Source organism: Drosophila novamexicana, unplaced genomic scaffold (genome assembly GCF_003285875.2).
Source record: "Drosophila novamexicana strain 15010-1031.04,08,12 unplaced genomic scaffold, DnovRS2.1 tig00000974-arrow-arrow-pilon, whole genome shotgun sequence".
In the NCBI taxonomy this organism is placed as follows: Eukaryota; Metazoa; Arthropoda; class Insecta; order Diptera; family Drosophilidae; genus Drosophila; species Drosophila novamexicana.
In genome coordinates this window covers 1,725,690-1,739,374 of record NW_020824834.1, presented here as the reverse complement: position 1 = coordinate 1,739,374, position 13,685 = coordinate 1,725,690, and the positions used below count along the sequence as shown (strand labels likewise).

Here is a 13,685-nt window from a genome sequence, read left to right as displayed (position 1 = left end):
ATCCTTTTAAAGCATCGAAATCGTTATTTTGATAATTCGTTTCTGGTTGCCGGGTTTTATTTTTACGCTCGTCTGAGGTTGAATAAACTTTTCCTATTGACCTAAATTTCGCAATTTCTTTTTGAAAATAAATAAATAAATATGTGCACAAAACTAATCTGAGAGCCAAAGGCAAATGTTTACGTAGTATTATTTGCAGCTATTACGATTGCATTCGAGATATTTTTGGTGGACCGCGACGCGTATTATCCTTGTTACCAATTCGCATAATTAGTTGTTGATTGGCGCAATTTGACAAGTTTTGGGTTAAGGTTTTCGCGTCTTCTCTAACAAACGCCAGATGTGCGTGTCGTGTTCAATTTTCCTTTATAATGTGCCGACCCAAAGTATAAGAATAGAAAACTGATGAGTAATGTTTCGTATTTGGTTTGCGGATCAACCCAATTCAAAACTGTCAATGTCTTTGGCGAATATCTTTATAAACTACATAGAATATATCATCTGGCGCACCACATGTTCAGCTGTCAAAGCTTGCGCCCTATATACATATATACCGATATATATATATATAATAAAGCTGACCAAAATAGTTTTAAAAGCAATTTTCATGGCAGGCCTATTCTACTTTGCCTCCGCCCACTCTGCCTCTCTCCCTCTCTCTCTCTCTTGGCACGTTTTTAGCTTTTCTTTTGCCCCTATTCATGTGTCATATTTTCCTTGATTCAACGTGTGGGTGGCACATCCTATTCTTAATATATATTTTTTATATTTATCGTGTACGACACGCTGTTCAATTATGCACATTTTCGCAATTTCATAGAAATTAATTGGGCACTTGCTTATTGCTTAAGAAACATGTGTACACTAATTAATCACATCGGACGCAAAGATCACTAATTGACATGACAAAATAGAATTTCTAGAATTTCTGTGGGAAAATATTCCATTGGAAAGCAAGGGCAGAAACTTGAGGAACCCTGCGAGAAATTGGGAAAAAACACGCAATATTAGAAGAGATGAGATCTACTTAAGCTCATTTTCTATTTTGATATAGATGAAGTCATGAGATCTACTTGAGATTAGTTTCTATAAGTCATGAGCTCTACACAAGATTATTTTCTACAAAATCCTAATCTATTTATGAGATTAGTTTCTATATAATGTACTCCGAGAATTCTCTTGGGGTCGATAGATTACCTTTTATATAGAAAAATGTATAATTAAAACGAAAGTTAGCGTGCTAATAGAAATTACCAGGCGTTGCCCGGCTCAAATGATGTAGCACCAAAAAATAAATCACATCTTAAATCCCCGAATTTTGCTCAGTTGAGCTTATAATTTCTAAAAGTTTCTGGAATATGTAAAAAGCAGGAAATAATTCTTCATAACAAATATAGTTAAATGCACGACTAGAAGATATATAGATATAGTAGATATATACTCGAGAGTCGAGAGTCTGTCAATCATTCATTGCCGTCAATATTTAGTTAAGTTCCTAATACATTTTCTATGGCTGTTTCGTCAGTTGCTCTGCAATATTTACTATGCGAAACAAACTGTCTTCCATTTAGCTCGTTTAGCATTTTATTGGAATTTCCTTTGATTGCCCCAAGCAGACAACAGATACAATTGTCTATTGCAAACATATATATATATATATATATATATATATATATATATATATATATATATATTGAAATGATAAGGCTGACTGTGGGACTGTGCCTTTGTTTGAGCTTGGGCTACACGTGCCCAGCACATACTATACCTGTAGTTGGGACACCTTTCGATAGATTAGCCGGAGTAGTACTCCCAGCAGCTGCTGCTAAATTGTTGCCATTGATCTATTTGCGAACAGAACCAGACCCAGACCCAAAACATGCTAATTTCAAAGCAAATACGCAACTGTGGCAATTGGTAGCACTATTTGTTTTGGCCAAATATTATGCCAGAAAAACAATACAGTTGGAAGAGACAACTGAAAAAAGAAAAAAATACCCAGCCTGAAGGCTACCTGTGATAAACACACAAATTAGCATGAGAATCATTCTCACAAATAAAAGATACATGCATGTACACATGTTTACGGGTATATTTTTAGACATGGGATACACTAAGAATAACAACAAGTAAGAACAAGGCAGCCTACTGACTGATTAATACTCTGGTTGCCAGTGTTGAAAAAGAGAGAAAGGAACAAATATATATACATATAAATTTATAAAGAAAGCGCATAAAATAGGAACAATTTTGCACAAAGCTTGTAGTCTGATTAATGCTGTAGTTGGCAGTGTTGAAAAACAACTCCATGAAAAATATACATATATTTATAGACATTGTATAAAATAGGAATAACAAGTTAGAACAAAACCTAAAGGCTGAAGTAAACACTGGTTGGCAGTGTTAGAAACCAGCTCACAGAAAGATGCTTACACATATTTATACTTAGATATGGGATGAAATAAAAACAATACTGGTTGCCAGTGTTGAAAACGAGCTCTCATAAAGAAAGACATGCATCCATTTATAGATTTTAACATGGGATAAGATAAGAACAAGCTCTAACAAAGTCTGGGGCTGATTAATACTGGTGGCCGGTGTTGTAAAACAGCTCAAAGCAACTGACTGAGTTTCTTTTTGAGTGTTGATTAATGGTTTGGTTTAAGTTCATTGTAAACTTGTTATCTGATCTCACAGATTCTTCACAGTACGAACGGGCAATTGTGGTCGTGGCAAATTAAAACCCTGAAACTCTATATACTCTACCTTTCGCCTGGGCAACAGAGTATAGAGCAACATTTGCCCTGTCTCTGGGCTTATATTTGTTACCTGTTTACGCGTTTATCTTTCAGTTGGGCTCAGCTTGGATTCTGTTTTGTGGTAAACAAATGTGCTAATAGTTGTTGATTACGCGTCGAAACGTAGCTGCGTTATTTTTGTGTTATTGTATTCTAATGTTCTATTTGCCTTTGGGTTAATCACGCGTGCGTTGTGTGAAACACGGCGCAACTGATAAGACAGCCAGACAAGCTGGCAAACTGATAAGCGACAGATGAGGCGCCACCCCCCCGAGCCCTATTAAAACGGCCCGCTTCGCATATTAGTCGAATTTGTGACCGATTTCTTGTGCTCTTCACAGTATTCATTCCATTTTTTTTTTCCTGTTTTGATTTGATTTTAATGAATTTCAATTGTTGACCACTTAGCGGTCGAGCAGCGCTACGTCAGCAGCAGCTGTTCCATGGAAAACCAATAAAAAAGAGGGCGACTCGCACAAAATCAAAATCAAAACAAAACAAATACGTGGGCCTCCATAAACATATATGCTATATCTGCACACTTGCAGAAAAACTCGAGTCAAATCATCGACAAATTGCGGCCAAGGACGAAATTGTCTTGAACTAAGCATGAAATAATAATATAATAATAAGAACTATTCCTCAATATGCCGATTCAAATATATAAAATAGTCAAATGCAGTTCTTGAACTAAAAAGTTTTGTATTTGAATCCATTTTCAAGCATGTTGAATCTTATAATAAACACTTTTCACTTTGTCCAAGCGTGTTTCTCCATATCCTCCTCAAAATTCCAATACATTTAATGCTCGAATGACTTCATAGATTCTTTGAAAAACACAGTTTTTACTTAATGCCAACACCTTTTTCTTGTTTTCTGCAAATTGCTTGAGATGAACGCACTATTTTGCACAGTGTATTCTGTTGCATTTTGCTGGCCTGAAACAAGTTCGAGGCAAATTTCTCAGGCATATTTCGTTTGCCCGTTTATCAGAGGAGACATTTCAAATGATAAGCAGCTGTTGTTGTTGTTTTTCTTATCTTTTCTGTAAAGTTTCCCCACAGACCCAAGGCTGAGCACAAATATCTCTTGGCTCCCGTTTGTCTATATTAACGGTAAATGTTTTGGGCCAAATTCAAACAAAAATTTGGCACAGCTGTCAATACGGCGCATAATGATGCGTTCTTTCTTTCCCCCTCTTCGAGCTGTTGGCAAACACTTGGTGGTGGGGGAGGGGGAAAATGCTGGGAAAATGCTCGTCTAGCAAATGTGCTGACAGGTGGCGTGATCTCTTCCCCCCTCTCTCTCTCTCTTTCTCTCTCTCTCACTCTCTTGTCTCTGCTGTGTCTCTTGTCAAGAATAAATTTGCTTTTCATATTGACTTGACATTATATTTAGTATAAACTGTTCCTCCATGTTCACTTTAAGGCCCAATGGAAGATGCAGAATCACTTATCAATGCTTATTCTGAGTACCCTCCATTGTCAGCTTACTTGCATTTACCTTATCTGTACGGGCATTATAATATGTGTATTTACTGGTCCTCCATGGTCACTTTAATGCCTAGCTCTTGCCTAACCAGTCTCAGTTATCAATGATTCTTCTGAGCATTTTCATATGCAACTGTCCTCCATGGTCAGTTTATTTGCAAGAACCTTATCTGTATGGGCATATACGATTATACCGCCTTGACTAGTCCTCCATGGTCACTTTGTACCCAACCAAAAGACGCACTCAGTCTTTCCCTATGCAACTTTCCTCCATTGTCACTTGTTGAGTAATCACATTCAAAATATATATATTTACTTGTTCTCCATGGTCACTTTTTATTGCCCAACAAAAGATGCAGACTTCCCAATCAATGATTATTCTGCGTCTTTTCACATGCAACTGTCCTCCATTGTCACTTTGATTGCAATCAGCTTATCTACATTGACTTAGCAGCCGTCCTCCATGGTCACATTGTATGCAATCACATCAGCTCTTCTTTGGCTTATCTTTTGTCAATTGTCTCAATATTTATTTTCAATGGGCATATTATTTCCTTTACTTGTTCAACGCAACATAATCATTGAGAAGCACACAAAAGAGGCGTCCTCCATGTTCACTTTATGTTCATTCTATACCCCTGGCAGATAGTTGCCTTTACTGTACTAAGTACTCTCACCCATTTTCCACGATCATGTTCTATATTTTCCCAGCTCGAACTGCGCTTTGCTGTCTCCTCTTTTTGTTGAGGAATATCCCCTTAGCTAGCTTCTGTCAAGTTCTTGATTTATATGTATATTAGCCAAGCCCATTCGTAACTCAGGAGTGTTAATTCGTTTGTTTATTTGCACCGAGTCGAGTCAGACAACATTCTAATCAGGCAACTGTCATTCATTTATATAACCTCTGACTCCGGCAATCCAGCCAACTATCCAGCTGTCATCTGCAGTTCTAGGAGACTGCGTGTCGACGCTGGGATTTGATCCCCTTTCCCCCTCTACCCCTCTCTCTCTCTCTTGTTTTGTAGCCAGCTTTGGGATCTTTATGCCAAGGTAACAGTTCGCGTTGTTTTTGTCAGTGATAAGAACAATTCGCTTCTCAATTATCTTATCGCTTGTGGCAGTGCGGTGCAGCGCGGTTTTGGTGCGGCGCAGTGTTGTGCAGTGCCCAAAGTCCAGTGCACAGCGATGGCAATCCGTTGGATTGTGCAACGCTGCGCAACACGCGCCGAATGTGATTCAGTAATGGAATCAGCCGGAATTTGCTTTTAATTGCCGCAACAGTAGGCCGTGCACTGCGAGAAAATACAGTGCTGTTGTGTTTACATTGAATACAGAATGTGTTGAGAACTGCAAATGGCTTTTGCCAAAAAATGGGGCTTATTTCCAGCAATTTTTCAATTCCGAAAGTTCTAAACGCAAGACATAAAAATGTTACCTAATCTAAGAAGGGTTTTACTTACACTGAGAATATTTTAGATATGCAAATTGCAGTTAAAAGTATTTTTTTATTCAATTCAATTTTAAGAATTAACGTTATTCTTCTTCTTCAAGCTTTAATTAGGCTTAAATAAATATGTGACTCAATTGAAATTCGATTTTCTTCGATTGAAAATGAATTTCCAAACCTTTTCCATTTCCCCTTCAGTTGCGTCCCTTTCACGCGTTGACCGCGTGCCAAATTCATATTAAGAATATAATATAATAAAAAAAAAGGGGAATATATGTGCATAAACAAAATAAATAAAACTAAAATTCTCTGTTGTAATTTTCCACACGCGTCAGTTAACTTTTATTGTAACTATTTGTTGTTGCCCATTTTGCTTTTTGTAAACAACAAATAAAAATTTCCACACACACACACATTTAATAAAAATTTTTATTTGTAATCACTTTACAAATATATTTGTTCATGCGGGGGAGTCTCTCTCCCACTCCCTCTCCCTCTCCGTTAACTAATGTAATACTCAATACGTAATTGTTGAAAAGACGTCCCCTCACTCCTCCCTCCCGCTGCTTTAGCCTGCCTCAACCCCTTGACACCCGCCCCCAACAAGTGGCATTTTTATTGCCAGACCCGGCGACGATTGTCAAATGTGTTTTTTGTTTTTTTTTGTGTTGGCTATGGCGCATCGTTTGAACAATGAATAATGAATAATGAATAGTGAATGGTGAATATATGCGTACTTGAATATTGGCAGCTTGCCAATATGAGGCATATGTGATGGGCACAAAGCAAGATTCAGCTTGGTAACAAAAATTGTTCATATTTATTATTTGTGCATTATTTCGATATTTAACTTTTTCATTCACAGTTCACAGTTAAGGTTTCTGTGATTTACCGTTCACAAAATACAACTTTACATCGTTTAGTTACATTTTTATGTTAAGATGTTAACATGTCATGTTATCAATTTACATTGTTAACAGTGGCGTGTTAACATTAATGTTAACAGGTTAACAGGTTGGATTTGCTTTATAAAGACTTTATTTATTACATTTTGTTCTAAAAACTTTTTTTTATTAAATTCAAACGCGGTATTTTAATTATTTGCCATTTCGAAAACAGTTTTATGGATACTCATTAAACAGCTTCGGTTTCTGCCCCCCCCCCCCCCCCCCTTCCCCACTCCGCTCTTCACAACTTGTGTATTGCAATTTGTTTATACAAATGTGCATTTAATTGTTGTTTGTTTAATTGCTTTCCTTTTCCACCTTTTTTTGCTATATTACACATTTGTTTGCTTTGCATTTATGTTTTATTATTGTTTTCGTTTTTTGTTTATTTTTTTAAATAATATTTTTTGCCGCCTTAACGCGGATGTTTTTTTACAATTCACAATTTGTTGCCGGCATTTTGTTGTGCTCTATGGGAAAATCAGATATGCATCTGCCATGTGTATCTGTATCTGTAACTGTATCTGTATCTGTATTCGTATCTGTATCTGTATCTGTATTTGTGTCTGTATCTGTGTGTGTGTTTTGTTGAGCTTTGTTTTGTTGTGTTTGCCTGGCTTGTGCGGTGCGGGGGGAGGGTTGTGGGCGGAGGGTGGGGCTTCTCTTCTGCGACATGCGCATGTAATCGATACGTTTCATGTTCTCGCGCTGTGTGTTGAATTTTGAACACAGTTGTTTTCTTGTTGTTGTTCTGTTGTTCTTTTGTTGTTGTTGTTGTTGTTGTTGACAATTTGTTTTGCAAATTCGCAAGCCCTTGAAAATGCTGTGGGCTCGATTTGCCGCCGCTGTTGTTTTCTTTTCCTCAACCATTTCGCAGCAAAGCGGAAACAAATTGCCACGCTTACATACATACACACATGCACACACACATATATGTGTATATATGTATTTACAACATGGCATTCCGATTGCCCAGTCAAAACAAAAGTCTGCAGAACCTCTCCTCAGCATAAAACGCAATGCGCAAAAAGGTGAAAAGCCACCACCACGTTTTTTTTTTCGTTTCTGAAAAGCCATCGCATGTTTGCTCAAAAGTATCTAAAAGAACTCTGAGCATTCCTACTCTTCTTCCTCTTCGTCTTCCTCTTTTTATGATAAAAAGCACACAAAAACAAAATGTGTCGTAAAGTTTTTGCGTCGCAGCGCAAAAGTGCCAAAAGGAACAGCAAAAAACAAAAAACAAAAAAAAATAGGCAGCAAATTTGTCATGCCGCAAACGAGTGGCAAAATGTTGTTGTTTGAGATACTTTTTATAGTATATGTATCTAAACACCTATATAGACATAAGATGCCGGCTGGTTTCCAAATTTTGTTAACATTTTCGGGTTGCTTTTTTTTTCATTTTTGTTTTTTTTTTGCTTGTCAAAAATATAATGAAAAAAGAAAAAAATAGCGTGTAAATTATCGAGGCAAATCGCGTCAAAACAAACAGAGAGAACAGCAGCCGCAGCTTTGCTATAAAATGCTGATAGATAGAGATATACACACCCGTCAATGAGATACATACACACACACACACACGCACACGCACGCACGCACATGCACGCACACACAGCTGTGTAGCTGTAGCTGTCGCAACATGGCGCGCACTCCCAAATAAATGTATTTGCCAGATACACAGCGCGCCCTCTCTCTCCCTCTCTCTCCCTCTCTCTCTTTCTTGCGACACGCTCTCATCACATGCACAGGCTCTCTGCGCGCTCGCGCTCTCTCACGCGCTCGCGCGCTCGCTCTCTCTCTCTCTGGCGCTGGCTCTCTCGCTAGCTGCCATTTTATATAAAATGCGACGCTAATTGCAAGCAGACGTTCAGTCGCCAGTTTAACTCGCAACACGCCACACGCTAAACGCAAGAAATACAAGAAAAAATAAAATCAAGAAATTATAAAATACAACATATATATATATAGATATAATTTTTAAGTATAGTTTGTGCAAGCGCAGCCAACAAGAGACTTTTTTAAGTGAATTACATTAATTCAGCCAACACACAAAATATCAAAGTATCAATTGAGATAAAAGAAGAAGAAGCAGAAAAAAGAGCTTTCAGTGTCGACTTTGAATGCAAATGCAAAAGCTCTGCGGCCGGTCTCACAAATTACCAAAAAGCTACGCAGCGAATTCAGTTATTGCTGAACTTTCGTCGTAAACGCAACGCAAAAGAAGATCATACCAAAAAAAAATACGGCACACACAAAAACTCAAGCACAAAGCATAAAAGCAAAAGCAAAAGCAAACGAAGCAGAGTGCACAACACAATATAACTGTGATAGATAATTGCAACAAATTTGTATTATATAAGTGTATGTGAAGCGCATCAAGCAAAACAAAAAGAAACTAAAAAAAAAATACTCGCAAGTGCGAAAGGCAAATAGAACTTAATTAACAAATACTCCGCTAGTGCAAAAACAACAACATAATCATGATGGGCACCATGTCGCTGCGTCAGCCCGAGAATTGGCTATACGAGATCTGGCAGAAGGGCTACGATAGCCCCTGCTATGTTATGGTGCCAAATGCCAAAGTATGTACCGTAAGAGTTACCAAAACTATACAACATAAAAGTATATATATATATATAGTATAGTCCGTTGCATTGAGAACAAAATTTCACCTTGCAATTTGTATTGATTTTTTTTCTTTTTTTCGTGAGGCTGTCGTCAAGGCAAACAAGTCGAAAAAAACAAATGCATAAATCTATGTATGTGTGTGTGTGTGTGTGTATATGCTCTAACTGAAAACAGTTAATTTTTGTGTGTACATGCATAGATTATTCATAAGAAGTAAAAGAGATAAAAACAAAGAGCACATGGAACAAGTGAAGCGGTCGCCATATTTGTATGCGTGTGTGTGTGTGTGTGTGTGAGTTTCGTTAAGCGTAGTGCAGCCAAAAAAAAAAACTGAAAGAAACGTTAAATAAAAATAAACGAAAGACAAAAAAAAAAAACAAGAAGAAGCAACGTTTTGTGTCTACCTCAGAGAGCGAGACGCGTGAACCCAAATGCGAACCTCGACCCGACTCGAATTCCGACTCAACTGTCTGCCTTGTCTGTATGTGTGCGTGCGTGCGTGCGTGTGTGTGTGTATGTGTATATGTGAGAGAAATGCATTTCCTTCATTTTTGGCAGTTTCTAGCCTTTGAATTCTTTTGTTAGCTTTGTGTCTGCGCTGAAATGTTCATAAATTATTGAATTAATTAATGAGTAATAAATGATATGCCCACCTTTGGCATACATATGCACATATGTATGTGTGCGCATTTTTTAATTATTTTTTCTGCTCGTATTTCTACACTTGTTTGTTTGTTTTTTGTTTTTTTTTTTTCGAGCCGTCGCTGGCGCCAGTTTTAACCAGTTTTTTTTCTTATAGCATTTCTTTTTTATTATAAATTTATCACCTGTTTTTTATGCGCAGTTGCGGGATTCACATGCCTAATTTGATTTTCATTTCATGTTGATATAATTTTTTTTTCAATTTATATTTATTTCTTTTTATTTGGCCAAAATCGCTCAAAAAACGTGCAAACATAAATACGGTATATTCAATTTTCCCGAAACACAAATCAAAAGAAAAACTCGCCGCAGAAAATGCGAGACGACAACCCAACCCTCGCCCTTCGCCCCTCTCCCCTTTCCGCTCAGTCCGCACCCTGCCATAAATCATATGAGACAATTTTTATGACTAAGCGAAACGCGCGTGAAACGCGCGCGTTTCTGCCAGCGTGGCTGCGCGAATTTGTTGTTGTTGACTGAATTGTTGTTTTTATATATATATATATGTATTCTTTTGTTCGATCTGCTGCTGCTTTTGGTCAACATTTTGTTGCAGCTGAAAATCGGGCCACATCCGATGTGAAAATGCCTGACGAAGGCGTTTTTATTTTTAGCAGAGAAAATGAAAATCGAAAAAGAAAACGTAGGCGAACGGAACTGTCGTCAGCGATACTCACCTGCCGCCGCTCCATGTTGCACGTGCCACACACACACACAGACAGACACACACACACACAGACAGACACACACACACGCACACACACACGTACGCGGGTGCGAGTGAGAGGGCAACAGGCAGAGACAAACTGTGTCGTGTATTTAGCTTTGGCACCGCCCCCGCGCGCCCCTCCTCACCCCCTTCTGTTAATGGGCATATTAAATTTTCACGAGCATGTGGCATGTTTTGACATTGACATTTGGCCGCAAAATGCACATTTCTTGGCAATTATTTAGTACTTTGCGCTGCAACACGCAACGCATTGAGCAAACATTGAAATTGATTTGTCGTGAATGGGTCGCGCCTTAAATGCACACGTTTACATTGTTTTTCCGAGCACACGAAAGTTTCCATTCGTTAGAAATGAAAAGCGATATCGATAACAGGTGCTGTTAATTAACAGGCAATGTAAGTAGCGGCAGTAAAGCAGTGCGCGCTGTTAAAATACACGGCGCTGTTACTTAACATAGACAATCAGCGTTTTTCAGCTGTTAACACAAATTACGAATTGTAAAACCATAACTTTAACTTTAACTTTAGCCTGTTACTAATTACATTTTCTTGCTCTGCCCTTACAGGATCTGGTCAAATCGCATCTCATGATAGCGGTGCGCGAGGAGGTGGAAGTATTAAAAGAGCGCATCTCCGAGCTGATGGATAAGATCTCCAATCTGGAGCTGGAGAACAACATACTCAAATCGAACATGTCGCCGGAGACGCTGCAACAGTTGCAAATGCAGCTGCAAATCGCTGGCAATCAGCAGCCAGCTGCGGTGGCAGCGCCGCCCGCAACGCCAGCTATACAAGCGGCGCCGACAGCAACAGCAGCAGCCGTAACAGTGGCAGCGACGCCGGCGTCGGCAGCGGCAACCAGCCCAGCGGCGTCGGCAGCGCCAACAGCAGCAACAGTTATCGTCGCCAATGGCGGCGGCGTCGGCGTCGGCGCAGAGAACGGCAGCAGCAGCAGCGGCAGCGGCGTTGACGCAGCAATTGCTACAGCCTCAATTGTCGATGCAGCGCAGCCAGCGGCGAACGGAAGCAGCGGCATCGCGGCAGCGGCCATCAGCACAAACGGACCAATGTCCTAAGCTGTTTGTTAGTTTGTTTTAATCGTAATTTTATTAATGTGGCCCATTGTCCAGGGGCACTGGAATGTCGAAATAATTGAAAATGTCAACTAAAACTTTGTCGCCGCGACAGAGTAAAGCGTTAGCAGCCCCCCGTTCCCCCTTCCAGTAACAATGCCCCAGCAACAGCAGCAGCGCAGCAACATTAACAAAGCAGACAACAGCAACAACAACAACAAAAGTATTACAAAAAAGCTCAACCAGTGGGAGAGCGAAAGAAGAGGAGAGAAAGTGGAAGTGAGTTCTGCTGCTGTTAACGTTGCGCGCTGTTAGCTGCGGCTGTTGCTGTCTGGTAGCACTGCTGCAGCCGCCATTTTGTTAATTTTTCGATTGTGATATTTGTTTAACACACATACCTTCACACATACACACTCACACTCAATCGCACACATACATAGTTAGATGGATAGACTGCGCGTTAACAGCCAGTAGGCTGCGGCTGGCCAACAGCTGTTAGCGAACGCTTTAACAGAGTGTTTTTATTATTATTTAACAGTGCGCTGCTGCGCCAATTAACATTCAGGTTCAATATACACAGTGAGAAAAAAAGGAAGGCGAAAGGAAATTCATGTTTTTGTTTAATTTTAAAACGCTACTTTTTTCCTTTTTGTTGTTCATTGAATTTTGTTTCATGTTATTTAACGCTCGATAGAAGTTGTGCAAAACAAAATCATAAATATAAATAAAAACAAAAACAAAACCAAAAGCAAAAGAAAATAAAAGTTGGCTTCAAAAAATACTTAAATATTGTAAAAGTAGAATTTGAGCCGCGCAATGTGCATGGGCAGAGGAAAGCAGCGAAAGATAGAGATAGAGAAAGAGAAAACAAAATATGTGATAATTTGCATTGTGCATTGTAAATTGTAAAAAGCAAGCAAGAAAATATCCGAAGCAAGCGCTAAACAAACAAACAAACAAAAATACACTTAAAGAAAGTCCGCAGCAGCAGCAGCAGAGATCAACAAAATTTGATTCACTTTAAACTAAACATATATAAATTGATAAACACGGATTATAGATCTATATATCTATATATATATCTATATATATTATGCTGCTATTTTGATAATTTTTAATCATTTAACTAAATCAAAGCAAATTATTAACTTACAAACAAAAAATCGTAAATGTGCATGTTTCCAATTTATTATAAACAAAAAAAATAACAACAAAAAAAAAACACAACACGTAGAAAATCGTTGTAGTTATATATTAGAACATTTTTCAAATTCTTTTCAAAGTAATTCAAATCAAGAGAAAAACAACAACAAAATTATTGTAAATATATTTAAATATGATGTGTGCAACTATCAAGAGAAAGCGAGACAGAGACAGCGAGAGAGCGAGAGCGAGAGAGAGAGAGGGAGAGAAAGTAATGCAAGCAAATCGTGTGTAGACACTTTTAAAGTGAATACCCCTACTAAAAGAAATACACCTTACTCTCAGCGGCAGTAGCAAGAGGAAAGAAAAACCCCAAAAGAAAACACATGGAAAATGTATATTAAATATTAAGTGGAAAATGAGTCGTCCTATTTTAATTGTTATGCAAATATTTAGTTTAATAATTAATATTAATTTCGAATTTTTGTATAAACGCAAATCAAATCTGTTGTAAGATTTCTGTTACACACACACACACACACACACACTCTGCCGCCACAACAACAACAAACAGAAAAGAGAGAGAGAGAGAGAGAGAGAGAAAGAGAGAGCATTCATTTAGCTGAAACTGAAGAATTCAAGAGAAGAAACGCCACAAGTTTTGTCTGTTCCGGCGACTTGCAACACTTGCCGCACACGCAACTTGCAACACTGGCCACCTGCGGAG

General features: G+C 38.5%; 1 protein-coding gene across 1 annotated transcript in view; it reads left to right on the top strand.

Annotated features, from left to right (window-relative positions):
* Window positions 1-12,902, top strand: part of LOC115765565 (protein bunched, class 2/F/G isoform) — a 154,812-nt gene extending 141,910 nt beyond the window's left edge. The window contains exon 3 of the mRNA XM_030709208.1: window positions 11,309-12,902. Within this exon, the coding sequence (XP_030565068.1) occupies window positions 11,309-11,818 (510 nt within the window). The 3' untranslated portion in view covers window positions 11,819-12,902. The remainder of the gene's footprint in view (window positions 1-11,308) is intronic.
* Window positions 12,903-13,685: the final 783 nt, after the last annotated feature.